At 26.5% G+C, this 24,960-nt stretch overlaps 4 protein-coding genes across 4 annotated transcripts; 2 read left to right on the top strand and 2 right to left on the bottom strand.

Annotated features, from left to right (window-relative positions):
- Nucleotides 1-5,159: 5,159 nt before the first annotated feature.
- OCT59_007105 (uncharacterized protein) lies at nt 5,160-7,494 on the top strand (the record flags this gene model as incomplete). Its single annotated transcript, XM_025327548.2, has 3 exons — nt 5,160-5,349; nt 5,546-5,620; nt 5,720-7,494. 3 exons carry the CDS (start codon nt 5,160-5,162, stop codon nt 7,492-7,494), a joined length of 2,040 nt encoding a protein of 679 aa, XP_025170696.2.
- Nucleotides 7,495-10,846: 3,352 nt separating this feature from the next.
- Nucleotides 10,847-13,460, bottom strand: OCT59_007106 (uncharacterized protein; the record flags this gene model as incomplete). Its single annotated transcript, XM_025333622.2, has 5 exons — nt 10,847-12,270; nt 12,345-12,693; nt 12,776-12,960; nt 13,066-13,138; nt 13,233-13,460. The coding sequence occupies 5 exons, from the start codon at nt 13,458-13,460 to the stop codon at nt 10,847-10,849; spliced, it is 2,259 nt and encodes a 752-aa protein (XP_025170695.1).
- A 767-nt stretch (nt 13,461-14,227) lies between these two features.
- Nucleotides 14,228-16,559, bottom strand: OCT59_007107 (uncharacterized protein; the record flags this gene model as incomplete). The annotated part of the gene is made up of 5 exons (XM_025327547.1): nt 14,228-15,357; nt 15,452-15,803; nt 15,890-16,074; nt 16,180-16,252; nt 16,332-16,559. 5 exons carry the CDS (start codon nt 16,557-16,559, stop codon nt 14,228-14,230), a joined length of 1,968 nt encoding a protein of 655 aa, XP_025170694.1.
- A 5,061-nt stretch (nt 16,560-21,620) lies between these two features.
- On the top strand, nt 21,621-23,618 carry OCT59_007108 (uncharacterized protein; the record flags this gene model as incomplete). The annotated part of the gene is made up of 2 exons (XM_066146481.1): nt 21,621-21,863; nt 22,095-23,618. 2 exons carry the CDS (start codon nt 21,621-21,623, stop codon nt 23,616-23,618), a joined length of 1,767 nt encoding a protein of 588 aa, XP_065998500.1.
- Nucleotides 23,619-24,960: the final 1,342 nt, after the last annotated feature.

Genomic DNA, 24,960 nt, shown 5'->3' on the forward strand with positions numbered 1-24,960 from the left:
TGCAGAAGAACAGAAGGTATTTCCTCAGGTAAAGGAAAGAATGGAGGGAAACTTGGTGGTAGGTTTCTTATATGCTTCATAGGTAGGGACTCTTAAATTGTGGACATTTGGGTTAAAGGACAAGGAAATGTTTGGTATGTGTTGTTGTAAAGAGTAAGTAATTGATGGATCATGATGTATAGTATTCAAGAAGCTTTTTCAGGAATTTTATTGAATTTTACGTCTTAAACATAATAAACAATAAGCAATAAACAACCTTTATTTCTATTATTTTCAATTTTTATTTTTGATTTGTTTCATAAAAACATATTACATATAATACTCTAATAAATTTGATTTTTTCAAATGTTTGTCATTTCTCATACTTTTTCATAGTAAAAATGATGTCATTTAATATCATTTGATGTCATTTCAATGTCATTTCAGTGTCATTTGACAACACTGTTAAATATTAGGTTAGATCCTTTGTTGATCAGCTTACTTGCCATATTATTGGACATGGAATTAATAGAAAAGGAATGATTTGGACCTTTTGTTGTCTTTTATGAAATACTAAATAAATTGTACAAATCTGACAACCCTGAAAATTGACGAAAGTAACCTTCTTTCCCTTTCTTTTTAATATGCTCAAAAATATTTTCAGGAGATTTACCCGAATTGATAAATGAAATAATACAGTATTTTAGAAAAGATTTTTCAACATTGTATTCATGCATTTTAATTAATAGATCATGGTGTGATTTAACCATTCCATTATTATGGGAAGATCCATTTTCAAGGGGATATTTTGGAAATTAACAATTTATTGAAATTTACTTAAGTAAATTAAATAAAGATGTCAAAACAAAATTATATGAATATGGAGTTAATAATAATTTAGTATCTTCAAATACATTATTATTCAATTATCCTAGTTTTATTAAATACTTAGATATAGATAAAATTTTAGTTTCTGTTCAAATGTGGGTTGATACTGTAGTGGGTAAAAACCAAAAGAAGCTAGTAAACTTAATTAATAGGTCATTACTTGAAATGTTTATTGAAAATGAAGGAACTTTACATTCTTTTGAAGTGTACTGTTCTACGTATTATGATATTCATTATTTTGATAATACTTTAGACTTAATTTTACAAAATCCAAACCTTACATATAATATTGGAAATTTAACATTCCATATTTATGATTATAATACTCAAAATATTATTACATTGTTAAAATTTTTATATTCTAATTGCAATTCAATCTCATCAATGGTTTTAGATTTTCCTATAAATGATATTGATTGTCATTCATTAATTGAAAAATTGTTATCACAACAAGGAATTGCATTATTGCTTCCTATACGGGTATTTGTATGCCATAATCTGAGGTCACTTGCACCGATAGTGTCAAAGTAATCTTTTTCAGCTTTAATGCGTCTTTTAAGTTCGCCAATTGTTTCGTTTTCATTAATTTTGATAGAGATTATATTTCTGAATGGCTTTCCTAGAACCAGTCAATTGATGTCGACAGAATGCAATTTTCTGTGTTGGCAAAAACACACGAATCAGCGTATTAGATTTTCTGTATTCATATTATCATTTATTCTCATCAAAAAAACTTTTTTAGTCACGAATCTAGTTCAAATTTGTTGACAAAATACAATACACTATAAAGTTGATACCAGTTCGTTTATTAACTTTTTGAGTGAGATTCAATATAATGTCTAAAGTAAATAACGTTTCATAACATTAACCTAGTAAAGTCCTGCCGAAATTTTATGTTGTTTGCGTTCTGTGATCTAGTAAGGTATTAGTAAGGTCCTTAGAAAACTATATAAAAAATGGTCATTAGTTTGCACAGCTGAAATATTCATACCTTAATTGCATATTCTATCGTTCAGGCTTTAATGTTGTTAATAATTTCTCGCAAATATTTCCTTCAATCTACTTTAACGAGTTCAGGCTTGGAGAAAGTATATAACGGTAACAAGTTAACATTAAACATGGCAGGGAGCTATAGTCATAGTATAATTAGAACTGTAATAATTCTGACTTTTTTTTTAATTAAGTTGGTTTATACTACCATACAGTATCATAATTATTATGATAAATAGTTTTTAAGATTTAAAGAGAATTTCTAAATTTTAACTGGTGGAAAAATTACTGGTAGATCATGTGATTGTGTATTAAATATTCATGTGATTTATTATGATGATGCAATTTCATTTGGCTCGCTTCGCTCGCCGGGCTTTTCTAGCCAAACCATAACTTTCACTTTATTTGCAAAATTTTTGATTATATTTAACATATCTATAAAAAAAAATGAGAAATTACTCTTAACTAGCTATTAACATAATTTTTTTCTCATTTGGTAAAGGATGATCGTTTTCGGTTTATTTTGCTTGTTAATCATTTTTGGCTTAGTTATTTCACTTGTTAATCATTTTAAGGTTAATTATCTTGATTGTTGTTTATTTTTTGGTTTAAAAATAAAAATATATATATATCAGAATATGTGATTAACTTTAAATAACAATACAGAAAGATTGTTTATTACTTGATAGAGCATTTATTTAATATTTACTATCATCATTTTTGGAATTACGGCTCTGGAAAAAAATTTTTCATGATTATATTGTAATAAAACAATTCTACTATCCGATTGTTGATCATTTTTAGTTCTGGAAAATTATGATAACTGAATATCATAATAATAAGACAATGATAATGAAATTTTACCATTTAGTTGTTGTTTATTGTTTTGTTTCAAAATAAAAAATTACTTGATATAACATTTATTTAATTTTATCATCCAATTGTTGAGAAAAAAAAATTTTATGATAACATTATAATAAAACAACAATCTTATTATCTGATTGTTAATCATTTTTAGAATTACTACCCTGAAAAAATTTTCATGATAGCATTATAACTAAAGTTGCCTGCCAAAACTCTACAGGCTATTGTCGAAATGTCGAAACTAAAACCTGTAGAAATGCCGAAATGCCAAAATAGTTTCGACATGTCAAAATTGTCGAAACCTAAAAATATTACGTTTCACGTAATAACTCGGCGTCCAATGATCGTAGAAAGATGCACCATAGCTCGTTGGATTTGTCTCATAACGACGAGTCGAATGGTGGTTAAATAAACTTTCTACGATCATTGGATGCCGAGATAATAGACGAAACGTCAAACGGCGCAGTAGCGCAAAATACAAAATGCCGATTTTTGACGTTTCGCTCAATATCTCGGCATCCAGTGATCGTAGAAAGTTGATTTAACCACCATTCGACTCGTCGTTATGAGACAAATCCAACGAGCTATGGTGCATCTTTCTACGATCATTGGATGCCGAGTTATTAAGTGAAACGTCAAATGGCGCAGTATCGCAAATTACAAAATGCCGATTTTTGACGTTTCGCTTAATAACTCGGCATCCAATGATCGTAGAAAGATGCACCATAGCTCGTTGGATTTGTCTCATAACGACGAGTCGAATGGTGGTTAAATAAACTTTCTACGATCATTGGATGCCGAGATAATAGACGAAACGTCAAACGGCGCAGTAGCGCAAAATACAAAATGCCGATTTTTGACGTTTCGCTCAATATCTCGGCATCCAGTGATCGTAGAAAGTTGATTTAACCACCATTCGACTCGTCGTTATGAGACAAATCCAACGAGCTATGGTGCATCTTTCTACGATCATTGGATGCCGAGTTATTAAGCGAAACGTCAAATGGCGCAGTATCGCAAAATACAAAATGCCAATTTTTGACGTTTCGCTCAATATCTCGGCATCCAGTGATCGTAGAAAGTTGATTTAACCACCATTCGACTCGTCGTTATGAGACAAATCCAACGAGCTATGGTGCATCTTTCTACGATCATTGGATGCCGAGTTATTAAGTGAAACGTCAAATGGCGCAGTATCGCAAATTACAAAATGCCGATTTTTGACGTTTCGCTTAATATCTCGGCATCCAGTGATCGTAGAAAGACGATTTAGCCACCATTCGACTCGTCGTTATGAGATGATTCCAACGAGATATGGTGCATTTTTCTATGATCATTGGACGCCGAGTTATTACGTGAAATGTAATATTTTTAGGTTTTGACAATTTTGACATGCCGAAACTCCCTAATTTCGGCAGGGAACTTTAATTATAACGATAATGTAATGATGACGATAATGAAAATTTACCATTTGATTATTGTTTATTTTTTGGTTAAAAATAAAAAAAAAAAATGTATCTATATTTAAATAAGTAATACAAACAAATTGTTTATTTACATAATATTAAAATTTGTCATCCGGTTGTTGATCATTTTTGGCTAACAAAAAAATTATTCAGTTTTCACATGATTTGCTAAAAATTTTATCCCATAATTTTTAAGCAAGAAAGATCATTCTATATAAGTGCAATATCACCCTATGGGTGGGTGGGTGGCGCGTCACGTTATTGTTATGACTTGAAATGATTGACATGTCATGATAGGTTAACGTTAACTTAACGTTAACATAAGATTAGTTTTTGAGTGATTTCCATTTTAAGATGCTGATCCCCCATCTTTGGTATTGATTTGCTGATTATATAAATACATTTCAAATCAAGCTTTTCTATTTTAGTACGATCGGCAACCAACAAATCTTTTAGTGTTTTAAATATGAGTGAGTTACTGTGCTTTATTTTTTTTTAGTTAAATATAGACTGTATGACCAAAAAATTGCGTAATAGTAATTAATAAATAATTAATAAATACTCGTGATAATTACTCATGAGAATTTTTTCATGCTATCATTTCTTTCACTACTGATAAACTTATAATAAGCCACCGAGTCTATTTTATCAGTCATGATGAGGTTTTACAGGTTTTACAAATATATATACCCTCAAAAAAACTCTTTCAACTTTTTTTAACTTACTTCTTTTTAACTTACATTTGTTCACTCTTATTAGCAATATCATCGAAATGTCACAGTTGTTCAATTGTATACATCTAGACTCTAATATTCTAAATCCGGTTTCTTTTTTCAATGAGAATAATGATAATACTAAAAAGTACACCTTTCTTCAACAAGGTGATCATCAACAAAAAGTCTACTTAAGCGAACTTACAGGTGTACTTCTCAAAATGATATTTGTAGTAAGGTAAATGTTAATTCCAACAATATGAAACTTTGGAAAGTTAATGTCATGAGAAAAGATATCAAAGATAAAAATGTTTCTACCGAAGAAGACATTGTACAAAAACTTGGTGGAAAAGAAATAGAACTTCAAGAACTATTTGAAGAATATTTTCAAGATGAATTAGATCATAAAAATTTTAAAGCGTCTAACATTCACATCATCGCCACCACTGGTAAGTGTCTCTCAATGTTTAATTGAGTTGAAAAAAATACCTTTATTTAATTTTTAACCTTGCACTGTATCATATTCTTTTTTTAATTATCTTTCATATCTTTGTAGCCCCGTTTCTGCTATTGGTAAGTGTCTCAATGTTTTACTTCTCGAACAAGAAATTTCCATTATCTCACCTTTTATTTTCATTCGATCAGGCAAAAGGAAGACGGAAGAGTTTAACTTAGGCGAAGAAAATATAAGTCAAAACTCGAAAAAAGAAAGACTAACAGGTATGTAATTACGTGGTGAATAGAACCATACATTATCGTTGCAAGCATTATGTTATACTAATATTTCTTGTTACTTTCATGCTTTCATGCAATCTAAAGGTTTTACTTTCAGATCTACTCCTGAATCTATAGTGGAATATTTATTGGAACAAAAGGGACTTAAGGATGATTTCAGTAAACCACATAAACTTTGCGCTAATCTAAATAAGCTTGAAAGAAAAGGCCGAGAAGGGTCATTTTATGATGCATATAAATATATTTTGGACCAGCATTTTAAAGTTAAACTCGCAAGAGATAATAAATTGGATTTAAACGATAAAATATTCTATCCTCTTTTTGCACTTCAATCTACACCAGGAGGAGGAAAGTCTTATTTTCTTGATGAGTTTGCCTCTTTAAAAAAAGAAGATCTTAATTCTTTTAAACAAAAAAACCTAAATGACCCAACTGAAATAGTCGATTGTATTATAAAGGAACTGTGTAATTCAGTTTCCACTTGTATATCATATAATGGGAGTTCAGTATATGTCGCTAGTAGAGATGGAGATGGTGGCGTAAAGGGATTAGTGATGCGTATTATATGGAGTTACTTTTTTGATGGAACAAAGTTGCCCTGGGCTTTCTTCTGTAATCAATTCGAAGAAAAATTTGGTTCATTGGATATCTTGACAGCCACTCAAAGCATCATACATCATTCAGGAAAATCAGTACTTCTTTGTGTTGATGAGATTATGAAAATTGATAATGAAAATCACTCAAATATTATTAGCTTATTAAATAATCTTTACACACCCTACCATAGTTTGGCAACCAAAGATAAAAAATTTAGGTTTATTATAACTACTCTTGATGCAATTTGCTTATGGGATACTCAAACGGCTTTAGGTAGACAAATAAATTGGATACCTTTACGAAGACTTGAATTTTCGGAATCAATAGAGCTATTTAAAGAGGTCATAAAAAAATTAGAATCAGATAGTAGAGTGTCTGTTCTTTGCAAGTGCATATCAGGCTGTAATGGTCATCCAAGAACGCTTGAGAAATTTTATGAACTTTTAAGTAACACCACAGCTTTGACGACCTATGGTTGGGCCGCTCTCATTGAAGAGTTAACAAAAAAAATCGTTAATTGGTTTGTTAATTATATTACATTTCCTGTAGTTAAGTTGGCTCTATTAGGAGAATATGTACGCTTAGATACAATGGTAAAAGTAACAGCTTGTAAGGAGTTGAGCGTTAAAGATCTCATTACTTCTGGAGTTTATATTAATTCTGTTACTAATCAAGATGATGTTAATGAAGTTATTCCAACCTTAACTCTTGTTAGCCTCTATTATTTTTGTATGAAAACTGTGGAAGGTGATGATGCAAAGACTGTTGCCAGGATATTAAAAAATTTATTTCATGTAGAAGATCATTTTGATTTAAAATCAAATGATGGAAAGGCGTTTGAAAAGTTTCATATGAATTTGGAGTTGCTCTACCGTGCACTACATCATAGGAATAAGGATGATCACGAGGATAGAACGGAAATGGGCCTTCATGAAATTTATGGTTTATGTTTACCCAATCAGAGTAAGGAGGTAAAAATCAGGATTCAACGGAAGAATATTGTAACATTACACATGAGCATAGAGTTTCCTTCAAAGGATGGTAAAATAAATGACAGTAGAGGTATTGAGATTAATGATCACCTTGATAAATATATGTTTGTTCCTACAAAATCAAACAACAGTGGATTTGAAATGGTGATGTTTGAAGAAAAGGCTAACGGTGGTGGTTACATTGCTTTAAATATTGAGTGCAAATTTTCTTGGCCAGAAAGTAAAACGGTGCTTAGTAGTGAAGAAATTAAAAAAAATATAAACATATGAAGGATAAATATCTACCCCATGTGAATCAAAAACGTCAAAGTAAAGAGCCTCCCATAAGGAAACTCAGAATGGAAATAGGAGACATTTACCTGATTTTAGTGGTATGGAGAGATATAGGTAAACTCGATGATGAAATATTGAATAACAAAAATATTATCATTGTTGGAAGAAAAGAATTAGAAAAAATTTATTCACCTTCTCTCGTATCACGGCCACAATTTTATGGCGATATTCAAAAAAAAATCGAAAATTAGACATAGTTTTAAAAAGTGGACTGATAGACCGCCTACTATAAAGGTTTCTTTGAAGATTGCTACTCCGCATTGCTATTAATTATCTGTAAAATTAATTTATGTACAAGTGTAAACTAGTTATAGATATTCTAATTTCGGATATTACTCTGCATATTAATATATTAGCATATTGAAAAAATCATTATCATGTACAGTAGCATCTTTTACATCGTAATCAAGAATAAAGAAATAATAAAATATCTTAAATAGGTTTTTACTTATTGCTTAAATAAAATAAGGTTTTTTATTAGCATAATTATATGGATATATTCAATTTTATTTTCAAAAAATTTTTTTTTAATGAGGGGACAATTGCGAGAGAGATAATACGAGAAATGTACCATATGAAAGTTTTCCTTTCTTTCATTTAAAAAACATCTTCAGATAATTTTCGAGTTAATTCATTTAAATGAAGAGAAACTAGAAGTGAAATATTTTTTTTAACAGGCTATATAAAATTAAAAAAGGTGGCGAAAATTATCTACAGTATATCACAATATTCACAATATAATGTGATTGACAATTTTTAATAAATTTTTCATAGTTGTGGGTATTTTTTTACTCATAAAATGAAAATCTTTTTTTTTAAAAAAAAGCTAGACGTAACCCGTCGCGTTGCGCCGGGGATGATACTTGCCCATTAAGCAAGAGAGTAGGTAACTATTATTATGATGATATTAGTAGGAAATAAATGTAGTAAATTACACAATCTATATGATTATATGAATTATGTGTAGTATATAATATTATTATTAAATGCAAATTTTATTTATCGTACGAAACAAATGTTGCAGTACTGTGAAATTTACAAATTCATTACAAAAACAATTTTGTATAAGTAGTTTATTGTTACATTGTTACAAAAAAAATCTTTTTTTTATCTTAAAATATTCCATTGTAGCATTAAAAAAAATTACATCCTCTAAAAAAAAATATTTCACTAATTATTATGAAAAAAAAACCTCAAAAAGATTAATTATAACGATCTATTGTAATGAGAAAAAAAAATGTATTCGGGAAAAAAAAATTTGGTTTGAAAGAAAAAAAGCCAAACCGGAAAAGGAAAAGGGGAAAAAAATTTTCGGATTGGAAAAGAAGCCAACCGGAAAAAAATTTGAAAAAATAAAAATTAAAAAAAAAATTTGTGGGAAAAACAAAGAGAAAAATCGGGTTGAAAAAAAAAATCGAAAGAAAAAGAAAAAAACAATTTGAAGGGAAAGAAAAAGGATAAAGAAATCGGTTTAAAAAAAAAATAAGTACCGAAAAAAATTCCGAAAAAAAAAGGACAATAATTCAGTCCAAAAAGACCAAAAAAAAAATTCAAAGTAAAAAAATAAATAATATGGTCTAAAAAAAAAGACCGAAAAAAATGATATAAATCTTAAAAGATTATTTAATAAAAAAAAATAATAATAATTTTTCGATTTTGGAAAAAAACCAAATCTAAACGGGAAAAGAATTAAAAAAAAAGAAAGGAAAAAAAACGAGAAATTTTTAAAAAAGAAATAAAATAGGAAAAGAAAAAGGTGTTTCGAGAAAAGAAGAAATTTGAAAAAAAAGAAAGAACCATTTGTAAAGATCAATTCAAGAAAAAAAAATGAAAATTAAAAAAAGGGGAACCGAAAAAATTTAGATCGGTTGGAAAAAAAAATATAAGTTAAACACAGGATTGTATATTTAATTTCTGTGGCACGAGTAGGATTGATGTTAATCGATGATTAATTAGGAGATTTTTAAGTTAGATTAACGTGTTGTAATATGAATTATAAAACATTGCTTTCGAATCCTTTTCAGAAGAGAAAAAACTTTTAAAGTAGGTTCTTTTTTTACCTGGAGAAAAATTAGATATTGAATGGAACCAAGAGATTTAGAAAAAAAACAAGATATTTGTTCATGGCTTTAAATAATTTATAGTTTGATTGGTAAAGGTCAATCAAATACCGATAAATTCCTGGAATTTTATTACCGATATGACTTGCTTTTATGTATAATACATACTCTAAAGATCATTATCATACTATAAGACATAACTGCTAATTGATCGCATGATCAAACGTGAGTTTAATAAAATGATCTTAAATTTTTTACAAGTTTCTTATAGAAATTTTTTATCGAAAATTATTCTTTGAAAATCTAGTATTAATTTATAGAAACCTTTAGAGAACTTATAATTTATTGAAAGATTTTTAAGTAATCTGTAAATTACAAGCAGATCCCACCGTCCACCGACGTGCACTATTTTATATTTATCAATAGTCATTAACTTTTGTTAAAAAAGAGATATACTATAGATTAAACAAGTATAAAATACTAGTGTTAGAATTCCAAATTTTATATTCAAACATCAAAATGTTTTATAAATATGGTTTTAAATAAAATATAAGGTTTACAAACTTATTAACACTATAAATTAAACATATATCAACATACTTCTAGTATCCCGCATTTGCGTACAATCACATGATATCCGCTGCGCCATAATTAATGATAAAATAATTAATCAAACTAAATATACTAAAAAAAACTTATCGAATGATTCAATTTTGAAATGATCTAAATTAATCGATTAACTGATTTTTGAGGTACCTTAATCGATTATTTGGATTTTATTACTCAAATTTATACTCGAATAAAGGTCTAAAAATCATCATGGAGATATCAACTTGACAGTTGCGTGTAGGTAAATAAAGGAGTAAATATTCAGTTTAGCTTTACTATTTGCTATACCAGAAACTTCACTACAAGATAAAGGAAAAAAAAATAAAAATCCTCCCGGTGAACGTCGTACTGGCTCGCGTCGCGTATCCGAGCGATCTTTAATGATGGCGCAAAATCTTAAATTATTTTTTTTTAAATGGTTCTGTCAAACCGATCTTTATTTTAAATATGTTTCGATTACCCTTTATTGTTAGATAAATCGAATTTAAAGAGCGATAAATATCTATAGAAAATAATTTTATAATAGATGTAAAAAAACCAGAAACTCTATTTTAGGCTAATGATGAAAGGGGATATATATGCATTGTATCTTCTATACAAATAAAAATATTCTTAGTAATCTATAGGAACCATTTTCTTAATTTTTCTAATTTATTTTGAGCATTTTGATTTCCTTGTTTAGCGGATTTCTCGTACCAATAAATTGCTTGGTTTATATCCTTTTCAATCCCTTTTCCATATTCATACATAACAGCAAGATTATGTTGAGCACTGCTATTTCCCGAATTTGCCGCCCTGTCATATAATTCAAAAGCCTTATCGTAATCCTTATCAACACCTATTCCATTTTCGTATATGATACCAAGATTATTTTGAGATATTTTATGTCCTAAATTTGCAGACTGTTGATAAAATTCAAATGCTTTTTTCTTATCGACATTAGTTCCAATACCATTATTATAACAATAACCTAACATCATTATTCCATCTAAATTCCCTCCTTTAGCTGATTGTTTAAATAATTCAAAAGCTTTGTTATAATCTTTATTAACTCCTTTTCCATTTTGGTACATAAGAGCAAGATTATATTGAGCATTGCTATTCCCTGAATTCGCTGCACTATGAAATAATTTAAAAGCTTCATTATAATCTTTATCAACACCATCACCACTATTATACATATAAGCTAAATTATTTTGAGCCATACTATTTCCCAAATTTGCCGCTTTTTTATATAATTCAATGGCCTTTTTCTTATTAGTAGCAATTCCGATTCCAAAATTATAAAAATAACCAGCTTTTAATAATCCTGATGCATACCCCATATTTGCTACTTTTTCATAATATTTAAAAGCTAACTTTTCATCTTTGATAGTTCCACGACCAGATTGATAACATAATCCAATATAAAATTGTGCTAATACATGACCTTGCTCTGATGCATTAATAAATAAATCAAATGCTTTCTTATTATCTTCGCTTGTTTCAATTCCTAAATAATTAAAATATCCAAGTAAAAAGATACAATCTGAATTATTTTGATTAATAAGTAACCAATCATGAATTTCTCGTGAAATTATATTATTATTATTAAAATAATCAAAAATATTTTTAATATTTTTGTTTAATGTCGAATATTTTCCTTCATTGGTAATTTTGAAAATATAATTTACTATATTATTAACCATTATACTTATATTTTTTTCAGGTGAAATGACTTTGTTTATTATAGATATAATTTCATTAGTATTCATCATATTAAAATTTTGAATAACATGTGACATTTCTCCATGTAATGAATTATCAGTATTTGAAGAATTATCAGTATTTGAAAAATCATCAGTATTTGAAGAATAACCAGTATTTGAAGAAGTATTAGTATTATTAGTTGGACTAAATTCTCGTTCATCCGTTATTGTTGGTTGAAGATTTAATCCTGTTTGATAATTTTCTGTTATTATATTTGTTTTTGTTATAATTGTTTTTAATCTTTCTACTACTTGATTTATGGATGGACGTATTTCAGGTTCTCCATCCCAACATTCTAATAATAATATAATGTAAGTAATATATTAACGAATTTACTAAAATTCTTTTAATTAAAATGCTATTACATACCAGTATAAATTTTCTTATAATCTTCTGGTGTATCTGGAATTGGCTCTTCTCTAAGACCTTGTGAAATGTCTAAAGCCAACTCAATATCATATTGTTCGGTATAAAAAGGAGGTTGACCACTAGAAATCTCCCAGAATAATACTCCAACACTATAAATATCACTTTTTTCATTTAATGAGAATATTTGTGAGTTTTTATTCTTTCTTCGTCCACCAAATTTTTTCGGATCAATATAAGGAACTATTCCAAAAACTTTCGTTCGTGTGTTAGATAATGTTTCAATTCTCTTTGATAATCCAAAGTCGGCTAACTTAATAGTATTTTGATTGACCAGTACATTACCAGAGTGCTATTAAAAAAAATGTATTATTATGTTAAAAGATATAGAAAAACTTTAAAATAATAATTTTATAATTAATAAAATATATTACCAAATCACGATGCACAATTCCTTCATTATGCAAACATGATACGCCACAAGCTAATTGGTATGCCAAGTTGTATTTGTCGTTCCAAGTCAGATTATCGAAGTTTTTCTTTAAATAATTTTTAAGAGGACCGGAATCAGCGTATTCCATCACCAGTAAATAATCTTTTGATTGAGAATTTTGATTTTCTAATTGATGAAATAAATAAAATTTTTTATTAAATTATATATTTGCGAAAGTCAAGTTACATATAACCTTGAATAATATTAATATTGTTGAATATTTTATCATACCTGGGTCGAATTGTGCAACTCCGTAAAATTTAATAATGTTATTATGAAATTGTATAATACGTTGAAGCTTAAACTAGAATATATAATAAATATTACAAATATAAATTTTAATTAGTACATATTATTAATATTAAAATATTATATTTTATTTCTTTTATAATTTATACCTCATGAACAATTTCTCTCGCAGTAATATTATCAATATTAAAAAAGGATTTTAACGCTAAATATTGATCCGAATTTTTCCATTTCGCACGATAAACTTTTGCAAATCCTCCGGCACCAATTTTTTGAATATTATTAAAATGTTTTTGCTCATAAAATCCATAATACTCTTTAGAAATTGCTTCTTCAATCCAGTTAGTCCATTCGTTTGTATATTTGGTGTTTTGCATTTTGATATTATTAATATTTGTGGAGTATAAAGGAAGAAAGAATTATTAAATACTGAAATTCTTGAATTTTAAATTTTATGTTGATAATGTCGTACAAATTAATGATACAAAACAAAACTGCATGATTTAACACATGTAGACCACCAATTGACAAATCAGATCTTGTGAAATGATGATCACGTACCAATCTATAAATTATTTTTATTAATAAATTTAGCTTCTTTTGTTTTTTAACGTTTCCTTTCTTTTTTTTGTAGGTCAGGTCAAACAGATAATCTGATATAACCTGACCTGACCATAAAAAAACCATTAATTGAATCATTTATAATATATACACATTATAAGGACTAAGGAGGCTGAATCTTTTCTACAATGATCACTGAAATAGATTACGTAATTTAAACTTGTGCTATCACGTAAATCACATGATAAAGTACTGCACGTGACATATTCTTGGTGACAAATAGGCTTCGCACCATTCGTAATAAAAGCGATAAAATTATAAGCAAATAAGTAGGTTATAAAGGAAGTAAATAAGTAAGTTGAAGTTCATTTAGAATATATATATCCTTATGAACCTTTCTGAAAATAGACTCTTCTTGATCTGTGGCTTGTTATGACGGCATGGATACGTCAAAAAAGTAGTGATTTAAAAAAAAGATTTAAAATGTTATTCATTTTTAGGCATAGTTTAAATAAAATATATCAATAAAAAAAAATTTATAGTAATATATTTATATATTTATTTAAAATTTTTAATAATGTATTCAAATAAAAAAATCTCGATTTCTTAATTCTTCTAATCTAAATTTGGCACGGGGATATCCTAGTTCAGTAGATTTCTCGTACCAATCAATGGCTTGATTTACATTCTTTTTAATTCCTATTCCAAATTCATACATAATTGCAAGATTATATTGAGCAAAACTATTTCCTGATTCTGCAGCCTTATTATATAATTCAAAAGCTTTTTCATGATCTTTATCAACACCCTCTCCATAATAATATATATTAGCAAGGTTATATTGAGCATCACAATCTCCCGAATTTGCTGCCTTTTGATATAATTCAATGGCTTTGATATGATCTTTATCAATACCTTTTCCGTGTTGATACATATAAGCAAGATTATATTGTGCCATACAATTTCCTAAATTGGCCGCTTGTTGATATAATTCAGAAGCTTTTTGCATATTAACACTGGTTGCAATACCTTCTTCATAGAAATAACCAATTTTGTATAATCCTGATGCATAACCTTTATTGGCTATTTCTTCAAAATGCACAAAAGCTAATGTTTCATCTTTCACAGTTCCATGACCAGATTGATAACATAATCCAACATAAAATTGTGCTAACGCATGACATTGCTCTGATGCATTGATGAATAAATCAAATGCGGTCTTATTGTTTACACTTGCTTCAATTCCTAAATAATTAAAATATCCAAGCAAGAATATAGAATCTGAATTATTTTGATTAATTAATAACCAATTATAAATTTCACGTGAATTTATACTATTACGAATAAAATAATAAGTAATAGTTTGAATATTTTTGATTAATGTAGATTCATTTCCTTCATTAATTATTTTGAAAATATAATTCACTGTATCGTGAACAATTTCATTTGTTAATGTTGTAGGTGCTATTTCCTTTGTATTCATTTTATCAAAATTTTCAATAATTTGAGACATTTCCCCATGTAATGAATTATCAGTATCTGAAGAATTAATAATATTAGTTGGAAAATTTTGATCATCTGTTGATGCCAATTGAAGGTGTAATTCCGGTCGACAATCATTTGTTATTACGTTTATTTCTGTCATAATTGCTTTTAAACTTTCTAATACTTGAATCATGGTTGGACGATTATCTGGTTCGCCATTCCAACATTCTATTAATAAAAATAAAAATACGATAAAATATTTGTAATTTATATAATTAAGGAGAGTTTGTGAAATATTTTTTTAAAAAAAAGTATTACATACCGGTATAAATTTTAATATATTCCTCAGGTGTATTAGGAAAGGGTTTTTCTCTAAGGCCTTGTGTAATTTCTAAAGCCAATTCGAAATCATATTGCTCACCTTCGGTATAAAAGGGAGGTTTACCACTAGATATCTCCCAGAATAAAACGCCAATGCTATAGATATCGCTTTTTTCATCATCTTGTGTTGAATTTTTGTTCTTTCTTCGTCCATTAAGTCTTTTTGGATCAACGTAAGGAATTATTCCAAAAAATTTCGATCGTGTGTTGAATGATGACGATTCAATTCTCTTTGACAGCCCAAAATCAGATAATTTGATAGTACTCTGATGAACCAATACGTTACTAGAGTGCTATTAAAAATAAGCATATTATGTTAAATCATTAAAATATAAAACAATTTTTCATCTAATTAATTATGTTTAATAAAGTAGATTACCAAATCACGATGCACGATTCCTTCATTATGTAAACATGACACAGCACAAGCTAATTGATACGCAAAATTATATTTATCGTTCCAATTAAGATTATTGAAGTTTTCCTTCAAATAATCTTTAAGAGTACCCGAATTAGCATACTCCATTACTAATAAATAATTTCTTGATTGAGAATTTTGATTTTCTAATGATGAATGAAAGAGATAATAATTTTTATTTATTAAATTAAAATTATGCAAGTCAAATAACAAGATGATCTTGAATAATATTGTTTAATAGTTTATCATACCTGGGTCAAATTGTGCAACTCCGTGAAATTTAATAATGTTATTATGAAATTGTATATCACGTTGTAGCTTAAGCTAGAATATGAATATTATTAATTTAAGTTCAAAAAGTACAGTATAAACTATTAAATTATATTATTTTATAGTTTTATACCTCATGAACGATTGCTTTTGCAGTGACGTTGTCAATATTAAAAAAAGACTTTAACGCTAAATATTGTTCGGAATTTTTCCAGCTTGCACGATAAACTTTTCCGAATCCTCCAGTTCCAATTTTTTGAACGTTACTAAAATGTTTATAGTCATAAAATTTATAATACCCTTTAGAAATTGCTTCTTCAATCCAATTAATCCATTCATTTTCATTTTTTTTGCTTTGCATTTTGATATTTTTAAAAAAATCGGAGAATATAATAAAAAGAATTTCCATTTGTGGATCTTTTTTTTAAAAATCATATCGATAATGTCGTACAAAAATATACGATACACAAAAAGTATAATTAGTATAATTCCGCCTATAATTTTTTCCGATTTCTAATTTTAGAAATGATAATCCAACTTAAAGTTTTGGCTGAAAGTTATTTTGTTCGGTTAAATTCTGAAATCAATAAAAAGGGTTATATATTATATTTTATAATTATTTAATTTTTTATTATAATAGAATTCTAAAACTATATTGTAAACCATTTTATTCTAAATAAATCGATCTTTTTTTTTAATTTTTTCCTTTTTTCGGGTTGGTTTTTTTCTAAAGCCGAATTTTTTTTTTTAAATATTTTTAATTTTTCTTTTTTTGATTTGGTTCTTTTTAAAACAATTTTTAAAAAAATTTTTTTTCCTTTATAATTTATACAATATTTTTTTTATATTTCTTCATTACTTATCTGTTATTTTTGTTTTTTAAACTTGAATCCAGATCAGTGATCGGATTAACGCTTTCAACTCTTATTTTTAATAATAATTTTTTTTCCTAAATATTTATTTTCTTGCTGATTTTTTTTGTTCTTTCACTTTTTGGATTGGATCAAAGTCACCTCTGTTATAACCAAGATAAATACATAATTTTTTTTATTTGAATAAATATGTTTCATATGATTTTTTTTTAGTTAAAATAAATATAGTTTTCTTTTTTTATTGTATCTATTTATTTATAACTAACACTATTAAATATGAAGCCAAAAAAAAAAATATTTTTGGTTCAGACATTAAATAAATAACTATTCTTTTCATTTATTTTATATTTAAGCAAATTACTCATTCTCAAATGAGATTTTTTTAATTCGCTCAAAATCTTTTTACATATGGTTGATCACTTTGACCAAATTTTTTTTAAAGGTAAAAAGTATAATTAAAAGATGAATAATTGACAAAAAAAATATTAAAAATGAAGTATTATTACACAAAAACACGGGTTGCCATTAAGAAATATCTTTTATTAAACAAGAAGAAAGATAGGGAGTGATCGGCCCAATTCCATCTTATATAACAAAAAAGAATAGGGAACTCAAAATTTTCGAAATTATCAATGCAATATCTGAATCAATGAAACTAATAAAAATTAGTGCTCCGCAAAATTCGGGTCTAACCCGGATAATTCAATCCGAGTAAATTTTAAATCGGGTCGGTACTAACAATTTTAATAACCCGTGACCCGCATGACCCGACCCGTCGGGTCGGGTCATTCATTTCCTTGACTCGAGTTTTGACCCGAATTAGACCCGGATGATCATTAAAATCACTGATCACATATCGATTACGCATTAATATTGATTACGTTATATAATTTTGTTAGATAAATGAGGTAGTATATCCTCAACTTAGCGAAAATTGCTAGAGACACCTCGCAATTTTGGGTATGTGTATGAATTATTATTTTAATTATTAACATTACATTAACTAATAAGTTGATTTTGATGATTAATAAAGCAACCAGCATTCCAATAGTTTCCAGTGGAACCGATTTGATAGCTGCAAAAAGATGTAGTCTTAAAGCAGATAGAATTAGAGCATGCATGTGTTTAAAGTCCTGGCAGATATAAAGTATAGTCAAATTTCTGTTAAAGCAAGTGATATAATTTCGATTTTATAGTTCAAATATAAAGCAATAAATAAACAGGAAATTGAAGATATCTTTAAATTCGTGCTTAGCTTTAGTTTTAATAACAAAAAGTTGTGTGACCTATATGATCATCTTGTAGATCAATTACCTTGCGTTATTGAAAAAATTATATTTGAAAAAATATTTTTGATATATTACTAAGCATACAGTATATTATCCAATGAAAATTTCGGGTCTAACCCGGGTTATTCGAATTAAATATACTCGGGTCGGGTTAAAATCGGATCATTTCTATTTTTGCCGGGTCAAGTCGGATATATTCTCCAAACCCGACCGAATCCGACCCGGTAGGAGCACTAATAAAAATCAATAAAAAGACAATAATAGTGAATGATATTCAAAATAATGTTAAAGAAAACAGCTAAAAAAAAAGAAAAATGAAAGAGGAGAGGAAAAAGAATTTGAAGATCAAATAAAGAGATTTTGAAAAAAGAAAAGTGTTTGTGTGAAATAATTTGATTTTAATATCTCTTATTTATTTAATAATTATATTAAAATATAATAAAAATAATAAAAAATTATTATGTGATTCATAGATAATTAAAAATAGCAATACTATTTTTAGTTATATTCTTTTTTAAATAAGATTTTATATAAAATGTTTAATAAAGAAAAAAATATTTTTTTATTTAAATAAATCACCATTATACATAATTGATATTTATAATAATACTGAATAAATTGAAAGTAATAACATAAAATCCTTTAAACTGTAATCATTTTTTATTTTGAAAATTTACTAAATAAATATCATGAAAAATTTATTTTGTATTTGACACATCTGGAAAAGGTTAATGAAATACAAAATGGGAAGATATTTTTGCAAGCACATATAAAGTTCAAAATGAAAAAAAAGAAATACGGTTAATTAAAAATTCGCATAGATTTATATGACAAAAATTTATTGGTCACGCTAGGCTAGGGCCGGCTAGGGCCTAGGGGTGCAGACTTTTGAATTTCTTATAGTTATGGCAGTCCCGTCAGTAACGGCACATGGTCACATGACTTAATAAACGACCCTTCGATGCTACAACTTTTAAACTTGATTTAACCTTTGTAATTTTCTTCTATTTAATGGCAAAATCCCATACGTACGCATGCGTGCGCTGCATTACGTTAAATTGCTTTAATCGGTCCAAAATTCCAAAAAGCTGTCATCGGAATTTATTAATTTTATGAATTAGACCTAAAGACTTGAAAAAATACGGGCTCAAATTCATTATTTGACTCTTTTTATACCAAAACCTTATATTATAAAATAGTAATATGCCTCTACATACCACTTTATATGTTTTTTTTATTAGAATTTGCATTAATATTTACAATAATAATTAATAATAATTTCATGATATAGAAAAAATTTTTTAAAGAATTAATTAATGAGCAAAAAAAATTGAAGATTTTTAACGTCTACTCTAGGTAATCAAGAATATTCAAAATGGATTTTTAAAGAATTTCTCACAAAAATATCATCAATTAATTCTAATAGATTTTATTAGAAATTTCACAAACTTTATAAAAAAATATCTCAAAAAAGTTTAAATAAATTCTTTAAATAAAGATTTTTTTTAAAAAAATTTTATTAAAAAGCAAGAGGTTTTGAATTCATTATAACTTTGGAATTTGTAAATGAGAATACACTATAATTCTTTTTTTTTTTAGCTATTAATTACCTTCAGATTTGATTTCTTCTTTAAAGCCTAAAGAAAGAGATTAGGCCAAAAATACAGGTCATGTCAGTAGTATTCGGAAATGACCTAGTCATTTGACCAAGTCATTTGGCCAAAGGATTTGCAAATGGTAAATGCCAAATGTGACATATGACAATACTGAATATGGGAAAATGGATTTGTCCCAAATAAATAATTCATTAATATAGAATTTATTGCTGAAGGAGGCTTTAGTAAAATTTATAAAGATGATACTATGTGATACTATTGGAAAAAATTCCTTTTTAGTAAATGGTGTAAATATCACGATACGACATAATGGTAGTTACAGTTGTGTTTATTTATCTCTAGATATCTGTCACATAAATCACATGATAGTGTTTAAATCATGTGATGTTTAGTTTTCCAGATTTCGGAATTTTACAAAGAATACTTAAATAATTTATAAATATAACTTTTATTGTTTTATTTATTAAAGAATATATTTAAAAATTAATTGGATTTTATTAAAAAATTTTAAATTTCATTGTACACATTTTTTATTATTCTCAGTAAAATGTATTTATAGTCTTATCTTTCAGCATTGTTAATCATTCATATTCTTCTATTTGACAGATTTAAAAATTTATCTAAAAAGTGAATGACTTACATTTTACATCCTTTATGATACTATATGAATACGTGCGTCATATTTTAAAACTTCTACACTCACAATCCTGACAAGATTTTACATTATTTGACGTAATAATTTTGTTATACTTTGTAACTATTAATATTTCTATCAATACATATTAATTATAAAATATTTCGCAAGCTTTTTTAGATATATATCAGTTGATATGCATCAGTAATTGGTTAATATTACCAAAATTATCTCATCTCTATCACATGACTCTCAAAGATCGCATCTCGAATTTTCTATCAAATTAATTTCGCTGTGTAATATAAATTTAAATGTCATAATATTTCATAAAATTACTAACAATTTATTTGATATTATACTATATGATTTAATATGATACTAAAATTACAAATATTACGACTTTATTGTAATTTATTTGTAGAAGTTACTACATCTATTATATACCTAAGTCGTAATAATGAGTAAGATTAATGAGAACATATGTAATTTTAATGACTTACGAGTCATATAATTCATGTATTATTAATCATATTTAATGTTAGCCATATTTGGAAAAAATTACAATTTTTATTAGTTTATGTCAATGTGACTTAATCTTTTACATATTCATATTGATAATTAACTAATGGTATAACTAAAAAATAAGTATTACAATGAAACATACACAATATAAATATTACAAAATGAATAAGCTTTTGTCAGTTTGACCCATTATTACAAACTGATTTTTTTAGTTTGTCATTTTTGTAATAATAAGTCAAATTGACAATTAATTTTGCATTAATATATCAGTTCAAGTCATCATTTTTTTTGTATATTTAAGATGTCTAATTTTTCTTCCAACTTTTACTTTTCATAAATTCTTTGCTTTTTGCTTTTGTAAAATTTTGTTAATTTACATTTGCTTTTGTAAAATTTTGTAAATTTTGTAAATTAACAAATTCTACAATCTATAAATTTACTATAATCTATATATAATACTTATATATTTTTTTTTTTAACAAACTAATCATGAGTGTAACTGAGAATTATATTGGATTTGAAGAACTTGTTTTTTATTTAAATGAATCAAGAAAAATTTCTTACCATGGATTTTTGGATATTTACCGAAATACTATTATCGCTTCATTGTCTCAATTAACTAATTTTCCATTAGAAAAGTGGCAAAACTTTAATATTGCTTGGACTAATCGCTTTTTGGATAATGCAAAAGAATTATTGGATTCAAACGCTTTTACTGAATTAAAGAAAAAGGTATGTTTTATTTTTATTTTGCAAAGGTGGGTAACTCCTTAATACTCACCGTGGTCACTTTTTGAGAATTACTGGTCTCGTTCGCTTGGTAACCACTCCAGGCTCTCATTCCAGGCGCCCTACTTTGTTGTTAGTAAAGTCTGCTAGTTCTGGAGGAGGAGCTGGCTATGTACCTTCTTTACTACTAAATAAAAATTTAGCATACATTAACAATCTGCTTTCTTATAATAGGTAAATATAGAGCATTCAAAACGTAAAAAAGATTTGCAAATATTTTGGCAAGAAGTTATTAAAGATTATGAAAAAAGTCAGAAAATTATCAAGGAATATGAAAAAGAAAATACCTTTACTACTGTTACACCTCTTCCAAAAAAGCCAATTAAATTTTCTGAAACTTTACAATCAAAAGAAAATACTTTTTCCACTGTTACACCTCTTCCAAAAAAGCCAATTAAATTTTCTGAAACTTTACAATTAAAAGAAAATACTTTTACCACTGTTAAATCACTTTCTAAAACTTTACAACCAGATATATCTTTGCTTTCAAAAAAAACAGGTAAAAGTTCTGTTAAAAATCTTTCTGAAACTTCACAATTAGATTTATCTAAAAAGAATATAACATTTATTAATAACTTCTGTTATGATATATTTCATGAACTTGAAAATGAATCTTATGCTAATTTATTTTATAAATATACTAAAGATGATGTTAAAAATGAAGTTATAGAATATCCAATGGATCTATTTACTATAAATTCAAAATTAGAAAATAATCAATATACAAGTTTAAAAGAATTTGAAAAAGATATTCGTTTAATATTTTGCAACTGTTATACATATAATGATATTAAAAGTAAAGAATATTGTTCAGGTAAAATATTAGAATCTATTTTTAATGAAAAATGGAATGAAAAAATTATTCTTTATGATAGACAAACAAGAGAACTAAAAAGAGTAAGAGATACTGATACTGATGATACTGATGATACTGATAGATTCTGGAAGAAACAATGTCAAATTTTAGAACAAAATAAAAATAATTTAATATATAGACAGGTTATTAATGATGCACTTCTTATTGCTTCAGCATATGAAAGTATTGTTGTAGGCAATATTATACCTTTTATTGAAATTTTAAAGACATTTCTATTAACTAGATCAAGAATGTCTTTATCTTTAGCAAATGAATCTATGCTTCAGGCAATTATTGAAAGTCTTCTACCATTAAAATATCGTATTCCAGAGCTTTCATTAGTAATGGATGGCAAAAAGTTAAAGGGATCAGGTCGCTTTGGTTATTCAGATATTTTTGTTTTGAAAGGAATAGGTGATATTTACTATATTAGCTTAGAATTAAAATATATTTCATTAGTTGGTTTAATAAAAAATCAGAAAGCTAAATATGGTGCAAATGAATTAGAAAACTTAGATAAAATCCTTGAAAAGGAAAGTGAAGAAGATTTACTAAAAAGACCATATACATATTGGTCCAAAGAACATAAAAGAACAAACCAGACAACTATAGGTGAAGTATTGAACAGTGGTATAAGTCAACTAGAATCATATATGAATACAATTTCAAAGGGAAGAGTTGTTGATTATTCTGGTTCAGGAATATTTGATGAACGTGTTAAAATAGTTAAATCAAATCCTAATAAATTAAAAGGATTTGTTATTTTAGTAATTGGTTTTCGTCGTATTTTATGGAAACCTGTTGATGAAGTAATATCTAATTATACATATAATATAATTTAAGTATTATTTTAGTTTAGCAATTTAACTAGTAAATTTAAAGTAATTCAAATAATATGTAAAATTACATCTTATTTCATTACATTTTAAAAAATATAGTTATTTTATTATTCTTCTTAAATTGGATGAGTTTACTATTAGTATATAGTTTGTATTTATATAAAAAATTGTGAGGTTTAATACTTTCAGAATAAAGATATAGCAGACAATAAGTATCTGGTATTATATACTACTTTATTTTCAATCCAATTATTTACTTAGTTGTTAATACTATTAGTAATATTAGAAATTTCAAAACAATTTTCAGTAGGCTAAATTAAAGATTTTGTACTTTTAAATCTATAATACTTTTTGTTGTTAAAGTTGATCAATAAGTATATTTATTTGGAAATAATATATAATATATATTTGGAATTATTTACCTATATATATTGTATACCATTTGTTATTTGTTATGACTACTATATAAAGTAAAATTTAGATAACAATAAAGTATTACAAGTACACTAAAGATCAATTATAAGGAAATTTATAAATATCAAACTTTTATATTTAATTAGCTATCAGACTATTAATATAATTTACTTCTACTATATTTAATTGCTGATCCATTATCAGTAGGGTATCACCAGAAGGTATTTCTTTTGGTGTATAATATACTAACTTCAAATAATATACAATAAGGTTAAAATTTCAGTTAATATACCAATTTCCTTAATTAAAAATCGTATCTTAAAATTTATTTCCTTTTACTCCTTTTTAGTATTGAGGAGACTTATAATAAATTGCACTTTCATTCCTTCTGAAAGTAAATAAAATCATTAAATAAATAATTTGATTTATTTAAATTTGCAAGTATAACTAATATAATAAAGATTTAAAGATAAAATGGCAACTGACTGCTATTCTTAATAAGAAATTTCAACAATAATAATAAAAGCAGAATAAAACAATAATAGTATTTTAGTTATGTTTCAAAAATCTGTGGTAAGACAAATTTCTTGACTCATTTAAATAAAAAAACAAGTTCTTTAAATCCAATATAATTTTCAGTTGTACTTATAATTAGTTTGTTAATTTCAAAAAAATATAAAGTTTAAAAAAATATAAAGTATTATATATATAAAGTATTATAGATTATAGATGTTAGAATTTATAAAAAATCTACAGTTTAAGTTTATTATTTTGTAATAATGGTCAAACTGATAAAAGCTAATTTATAATTATTTTGTTATAATAAATGTTTAGAAAACAATTTCAAAACTTTGTGATTGTGAAATATTCTAAATATTTTATTAATATATATGACTTGAACTAATATATTGATGCAAAATTAATTATCAAT

This window comes from Rhizophagus irregularis, chromosome 15 (assembly GCF_026210795.1).
Source record: "Rhizophagus irregularis chromosome 15, complete sequence".
In the NCBI taxonomy this organism is placed as follows: Eukaryota; Fungi; Glomeromycota; class Glomeromycetes; order Glomerales; family Glomeraceae; genus Rhizophagus; species Rhizophagus irregularis.